This window comes from Aspergillus pseudonomiae (genome assembly GCF_009193645.1).
Source record: "Aspergillus pseudonomiae strain CBS 119388 unplaced genomic scaffold BDV37scaffold_182, whole genome shotgun sequence".
Lineage (NCBI taxonomy): Eukaryota > Fungi > Ascomycota > Eurotiomycetes > Eurotiales > Aspergillaceae > Aspergillus > Aspergillus pseudonomiae.
The window spans coordinates 26,519-34,057 of NW_022476174.1; the positions used below are offsets into that span (position 1 = coordinate 26,519).

The following is a 7,539-nucleotide window of genomic DNA, read 5'->3' on the forward strand; positions in this document are numbered from 1 at the left end:
CTTCTTTTTGGTTTGGTTCTGTCTTTTTGCTTTTTCTCTCCAGGGTGCACTTAGAGCTTACCGAAACAGTTGACACAGAGTGACAATACATACCGTTATTATGCTGTAAACTTTCACAAATATAAAATACTACCTTGTTCATATTGATCGACTCGCTTATCACAAACCAGGGGACCTTACGAACCTCTACTCTGGAGTTAACCTTAAGACAAACGCGTTAGCGACTTAGCCTCCTGGTGGCTTGTATGATGAGCAGGAATATATTATCTAGTATCTTGTAGTTTAGAAGGCGGGGCCCAGTCGGGTGTATATCATGTACTTACCTGGTTACGTAAGCGGTATGTATGCAGTAAACTAAAAATGGGGCTCTGGATGGAGTACAGAGTACCGACTAAAACTCTCCGAACGGATAACTAAGTATCACTGGGAACAGTACGCTAATACCGATCTGCTTTGGTGCTAATACTGTTTTTCCGGGAAAAAAAAAAAAAAAAAAAAAACCGTACCCTGTCAAAGCGGCAAGAATAATATTAGTACTAGTACAGAAACTTGTTCCGTTTTTCGATATCAACTCCTGCTGGAGCTGCGTTCCCATCTTCAATTGAGCATATTGTCCCTTATATAATGCCGTCCCTCACGGATGATGCATTTGATATGCCACTGGCGAAGAGGCAGAAAAGGATTTTAGACCAAGATGTTCGAACAGGGCCACCAACGGTTGGGTCCAAAGTTTTCTCTCCGTTTCGAGTACGTGAGACAATATTTGAGCACTTAACCCATGACTTCCTAAAAGTCGTCGCTCTTTTTGCACCTGTCCCTTTTGATCTCGTAACTGACGTTCCTTAATGTAAGACTTTGGGCCTAGTGTCTCCTACAACTGTTCCCTTTACGTCTGTTCGTTTAGGCAAAGCAACCTACCAGATCACGACATCGGTCGGACGTTCAGTGCAGACCTATGATTTACGGCGAGGGCTAAATCTTGTGTTCATCAGTAGACCTCAAACTCCAGATACCATTACGGCTACATTCGCATGGCAGGACAAGGTTTTTGTGGCATGGGGGCATCTCCGACCCGGTTCATCTGGCGGCATCTGGGTTTACAAGCGTGGCAAGAAGATTGCATCCCTCGAAGCCTCCAAGGATGCCACTGAGCCCATTGTACGGCTCCTTGTTTTTGGGTCGTGGGTCGTGGGATGCGGCAGCGAACGCATACAGGTGTGGAAAAACACCACATATCAATATTACACAGCTTTAGTTCCTCCGCGCACTAAGGACTCATCTGGGCAACAAATATACACAGGTCAGGTGTGTACTATGCCAACTTATCTTAACAAGGTTTTTGTTGGACGGTATGATGGAGGTATCGATATCTGGAACGTGAAAACAGGGAAGATAATTTACACAATACTTCCATCATTTTCAAGAGCCGGCGCTGTGACTGTGCTCCAACCAACTCCTGTATTATCCTTAATTGCAGTCGCCTACAAGAGTGGTGCATTATGTATTCGCAATGTCGAAACTGACCAGGTCGCATTGTCCTTGCGAATGGGCTCATCGGATGCGCCAAGGATAACCTCGATATCGTTCCGGACAGATGGCCTAGGCGCGGGCGAAGATGGTCGAAGATCAGGTGTCATGGCAACGGCTTGCATAGACAGTGGAGATATCACAATGTGGGATTTGAACAACGGCGGTAGAGTTGTGGGGATGCTTCGAGGCGCACATCGAGTTACTGAGGGGGGGAAGGGATTGGGGGTAAATCATATTGAATTTTTGGATGGGCAGCCAGTAATGGTCTCATCTGGGAAGGATAACGCCCTCAAGACATGGATTTTTGACGAGCTACCCTTTTCGCCTATCCCCAGACCACTCCACTCCAGAAGCGGTCACTCTGCTGCAGTTACTACCCTCGAGTTCTTACCTGCCGCTTCGGACGGTTCTGAATTCGGCGGTAAGTGGTTGCTGAGTGCAAGCAAGGATTGCAGTCTCTGGGGTTTCAGTATGCGAAAGGATAGCCAAAATACCGAGATATCTCAAGGAGCTGTGGAACGCAAAGCAAAGAAGCTTATTGGTTCGAAAACGGTGCCGGGGGCACAAGAACTCAAAGCGCCGGAGGTAACTTGCATCGCTTGCTCTCTTAATCGCGATGGAGGAATGGGTGTTACAACTTCCGGTCCAATCTGGGCAAATCCAAAATCAATCAATACGGATGCTTCAAACAAGACAGGCTGGGAGAGTGTTCTGACAGGGCATCGTGGAGATAAATTCGCCCGAACTTGGTTTTGGGGTAAGAAGAAGGCTGGGCGCTGGGCATTTGAAACGGGAGATAAAATGGAGGTTAAGGTACGTGAAACCTTGTCCATAAAGCAGGGGTCTCGATCTAACCGGTGAACTTCGGTATCAGAGTGTCGCTATCTCACAGTGTGGGACTTTTGCATTGGTTGGGTCAGCAGGAGGTAGCATCGATATGTTTAACATGCAATCTGGTTTATACCAACAGAGTTTTCCTAGTCGTGGCAGAGGCAACGGTGCAAAGCATAGCAAAGCAGTTACCGGGGTAGCTATTGATGGATTGAACCAAACAATCATCAGTTGTGGGCTTGATGGGAAAGTGAAGGTTAGATTCCAAACTCTTTGATGTGTAAAATCAGACTAACCGTTACCTCAACAATTCAGTTTTGGGACTTTACCTCGGGATCACTTACTGATGAGCTCGACTGGTATCCGATGACATCTATCACTGGACTTCGATACAACAGCACGAACGAACTCGTCGCATTTAGCTGCGACGACCTTTCAATACGTATCGTTGACATAGAGACGAGAAAGGTCGTTCGTGAATTCTGGGGTTGTGTAGGTCAAATCAACGATTTTACATTTTCCTCTGATGGGCAATGGATTATTGCCGCTTCGATGGATTCTATCATTCGGGTATGGGACTTGCCGACAGGACATCTCATCGACCTCTTCCGTGTCCCCAGCACATGCACTGCCTTGGCTATGTCATCCACGGGCGAATTTTTAGCCACCGCCCATGCAGATGGACTAGGTGTCAGTCTCTGGTCCAACAGGAGTTTATTTGTACCTGTATCAACCCGGAATTTGGATGAAGCCGACGTCGTAGACGTCGGAGTTCCTACTATTTCCGGCGAGACTGGGGTGGGGGCTATTGAAGCTGCATTCTTAGATGACGATCAACCAAGTGATGCCGAAGGGCCCATGTTATCCACAGAACAGCTCAGTCGTGATATGGTCACACTCAGCGTCATCCCCAAGAGCAAGTGGCAGACCATGCTTCATTTGGACCTAATTAAGGTAAGATGCCTTCTCTGTGGAGACCCAACCTCTAGGAACTCTCTTTAACAATGTCTAGGAACGCAATAAACCAAAAGACCCTCCAAAAGCCCCGGAGAAGGCACCGTTTTTTCTGCCAACGGCTGCCGAGAAAGGTAATCCTGATGAGAATCTCGATCCTAGTCTCCTAGCTGATATTACAATCACCGAACGCTCGCGTGTCGCCAAGATGCAGCATTCTATGAATGCTGGTATCGCAGGCTCCCGGTTCGCTACACTCTTACGGTCCGGCCGGGATACAGGGAACTTTCAACCCTTCATCGAGTACTTCAAATCTATGTCTCCGGCAAAGGCCGATTTAGAGATCAGGTCATTGGATCCTCGGATACACGAGGGCCACTCTGAACTGTCAGACTTTGTTCTCGCCTTGTCTACCCGTCTCCGCTCAAAATTGGACTTCGAACTTGTCAACGCCTGGATGGCGATGTTCTTGAAAATCCACACTGATGTTGTGATGAAATGCTCAGAGTCCGGGGAGAATGAAGCGTTGAGGGAGGCATTGGCCAGCTGGAGTAAGGCACAACAACGGGAAGGGCAGCGCCTGGCTGAGTTGGTTGGGTATTGCCGTGGTGTTGTAGGATTTCTTCGGTCTTCACGCTAGTTTGTTAACATGAGCCCCAAGGCAGCGAACTTTTCGTTGTCCTGTTCATATGTAGCATTTCATTTTTTATGTGTTCGTAACGCTATTAAAACTCCTAAATGTACATCTTGGGCTGGTAAACTTATTCCATGGGCAACAGGTCATATATGTTGTCTATCTTGTGTGGGGACCTAGGGCTACCTACTCTAGGCTTATACTGTTGCGAAGCCATTGAGCTTGTTAACCCAGCATCGGGAATCTCACTGCAGGTTTCTTCTTTTCCCAAGACTTGCACAAGTCGATGCACCAGTGCACTGACACAAGACATCTTAAGCGTCTCATCCATCATGCTAGACGTCGGTCCCATGATCATATGTAGTGGAGGCAGATTGCTAAGTATGGATTTCAACTCCACCATATTGTCACAAGTATCCACTGAGCCCTCAAGTAGTTGTCCTAGAATTCGTAGTGAGTATAGCACTGCCTGGATCTGTGCAGTGAGCTGAATATCCTTCCAGTCAAATTTCTTACTCATATGTCCCATGGTAAGAAAGCGGTTCAGTCGCGCATGATCAAGGGTTACAAGGTTTGAATCTGCCTCATGGAGATCACAAAGCGCAAATATGATCCAGTATGCTGGTAAAGTTGTTTCAACCTCAACCTTCTCCTGTACTGATCTCAGGCGGATTAAGAGGCATCTTGTTTCAGTCTTGATCCAATTTTCACTGCCAAGGACCACCTTATCCACAGCTATCCTCCCTCCCCGTCGGGCGAATTCATTGATGAAGTCAACTCTTTTGGAAACCGGGAGAGAAGCGTTTAAGACTGAATATGCCAGGGTCCTGTACAAACGGCCTTCAGCCCATGCACAACGCCTCGCATGGTCCTCGTTCAAAATTGCAAGGTACATGTGCGGGGCCTCTGGGACCATGTGAACTTGTCGCCATTCAAACTGCCAGAATAACTCCGAGACCCTTGCATCAAGATGCGGCACGCGTTGTGGGTTGGTCGCTTCAAATTTATGCATGTCTTTTTGATATTCTTGGATAAAAGTTTGATAGTCCGATGTGTTTTCGGGTCCCTCGTGAGTGTTTGCTCTCTGGACTAGCTCTGCTGTTCCCGCATCTGGGTGTGTCTTAAGTTCAAAAGCAAAGCGCAAAATATCTGGAATTCCCAATCGGCGAGCAACCAATGCTGGACTCAAACTCGTGGCTCTTATTTGCCGTTCTGATGGTCTGAGAGGGTCCCAACCAACAATCTCGATTGAGTCCAGGGAAATGATAGAGCCCCGAGGCCCTAGGTCATAGAGAAGAAGGTCTGAATCATTTGTTAGGATGGAGGAATTTATACATTTTGCGATGTAGGCACAATAAGCATCGGCTTCTCCAGGAACCATTACAGTAATATCCGCCCAAGGAAAATCTTTGATCTCAATCAACTGCATGGACAGGGCATCTCTCGCTACAGTCACGATGTTCTCTCTATTCCATCTATGTTTGAGATCCTCAAACACCGCAGGAACCATAAAGGGGCTCTCTGGGAAATCATTATATCTTGCAGGTAAGGTCCGGCCCTGTAGAACTTTTTCAAGAGCTATTGCACGCTTGCCGCTATACCCACTAGAGCTCTGGAGGGCACCCTGGGGTTTGAGGCGAAGTAATTCAAGTTTCCTCCTTGATTTTTCCAATCGAAGGAGCCGTGTTTGTCGTTTTTCGGACGGCAAAGCGCCGTCGAAGTATATCCGTTCGCTAGAAGGATCAGCAATATTGTTCAGAATGTTTGGAGCGTGTGCATCAAATACATGTTGACACCGGTAATAGTCAGAAGCAGAAGATAAATCATAACCCCACAGCTTACTTCATTGCACGTCGGCTGTGCGTCTGGGAATCCAGTTCTCGAATCTGACCAAGATAGTAACCGCCAAAAGACATGGTACACAAGACTAGGTCCATCGATTACAACGGACTGGACATGGTGAACTCCATCCTGCCGCTTTTGCAGCCTGCCCTCGATTAAGACAGCCTCGGCAAATGGACGTAAATGCCGTGTGAGACGGGGTATTCCCATTGTTCTGGGGTGTCACATTGACATCTGACCACTACTCTCGGGTAGTCCTGTGGATCACGGGGTAATGCGGCTAGGTCTCCCTTTTTCCTTTTCTCTGTTAGGCGCTGCTCTTTGTGTTCCCACCTCTTAGGGGAAGATGGGGAGCGACCTATAATGAGATATTCAAGAGAGAAAAGGCTGTGAAGATCCGCCCTATGCTCTACGGAGCATAGAGAGGGGCGGCTTGGTGGGCACAAGTAGTGTCAACTGTAGATTACCACTATCACGGAAAACGATAGATAACCAACCACCTGCCTAGCCGATAGTCAGAAGCGTCCTTGCGGTATACCCTTGGGACGCTGGGGGCAGGGAGCGGCAGTACACTTGTTACTGGTGGATAAAAGGTTTGTGGCAGCCTGGCAGGGCTTAGATTCTGCCCACTCCACTCCGCGCCACTTTTACCTAGAGTTCTATTGTAACGGCGGGCTATATAAGTCACTCCCAGGGCTTCAGAATAGTTGATCCCGAATTATTCTGACCTTTTGGCCCTGTGGAATAGGGTGCCCTGGGTCTATCTCTTGCATCTATTTAGTGTATGCGAAATGCACTTCAGTTCTTGGCGTATTTTTTCAATTCTTTGCGCTCCATTTGCAAAACCCATATATTTGAATACTTATAACTTGTTGACCGCAGCTTCCTGTTTTAACCTAGCGCCTACGCGCGCCTTTATTAGATAGTCACGTAGCTAATATTTTATAATAGAATAATCAACGATTTCAATCCTAATTAGAAAATTATGGAACCTGTGTAGCGTACTTGGGCGTTTTCCTTACATTTTGATATTCTGGCGGCACGGTTTGACCGCCTTTATAACCGCTTTGAGGTCTTTCTTAGTTCTATTTCCTACCTCCCGATTTTACTAAGTCTAATATTTATTATAATATTTAATTAATATATTTAATTAATAAAATATAGCTATATTTTAACAGTATATTTAGTATCTAAGTTATATAAATATCTATGAGAATATATCAATTACTTTTATTATTTTTTATTATTTTTAATTATTTTTTCAATTACTAGGAAATCTATACTAATTTTATTACTACTTCTTTTAACTTTTATATTTACTTATATTTTCTTTTATTTCTACTATTTATAATTATTTTTTATCTTTCTATTTAATTTATCAATTTCTTAATTTATATTAATTAACCTATTAATTTTTTGTATCTCTTATAAAAATATCGCTATATATAATATATTATATAAAATATTATTTTAATATTATATAAGGGGTCAAAAGTCTGACTATATTAGCGCATTTCTATTAATATATTAGAAAATTATATTTTCTTTAACTACCTACTATACTATTATTATAAGATCTTTTAAAATTAAAATTAATAAAATAAAAGATTAAATTAAAAGCTTTCTATTAAAACGCGTATAATAATTATATCTAATTTAAGAAAAATATATTATTTATTTAATGGATAAAATAATTTAATATTTATTACTTTATTATTTATTTAATTAAAAAAATATTTTTAATATTA

General features: G+C 44.2%; 2 protein-coding genes across 2 annotated transcripts; one reads left to right on the top strand and one right to left on the bottom strand.

The window, feature by feature from the left end:
- Positions 1–624: 624 nt before the first annotated feature.
- On the top strand, positions 625–3,955 carry BDV37DRAFT_277172 (rRNA-processing protein UTP21; the record flags this gene model as incomplete). The annotated part of the gene is made up of 5 exons (XM_032085696.1): positions 625–751; positions 866–2,343; positions 2,405–2,617; positions 2,677–3,315; positions 3,374–3,955. 5 exons carry the CDS (start codon positions 625–627, stop codon positions 3,953–3,955), a joined length of 3,039 nt encoding a protein of 1,012 aa, XP_031934432.1.
- Positions 3,956–4,076: 121 nt separating this feature from the next.
- On the bottom strand, positions 4,077–5,865 carry BDV37DRAFT_277173 (XPG domain containing-domain-containing protein; the record flags this gene model as incomplete). Its single annotated transcript, XM_032085697.1, has 2 exons — positions 4,077–5,682; positions 5,792–5,865. The coding sequence occupies 2 exons, from the start codon at positions 5,863–5,865 to the stop codon at positions 4,077–4,079; spliced, it is 1,680 nt and encodes a 559-aa protein (XP_031934433.1).
- Between the last annotated feature and the right edge of the window lie 1,674 nt (positions 5,866–7,539).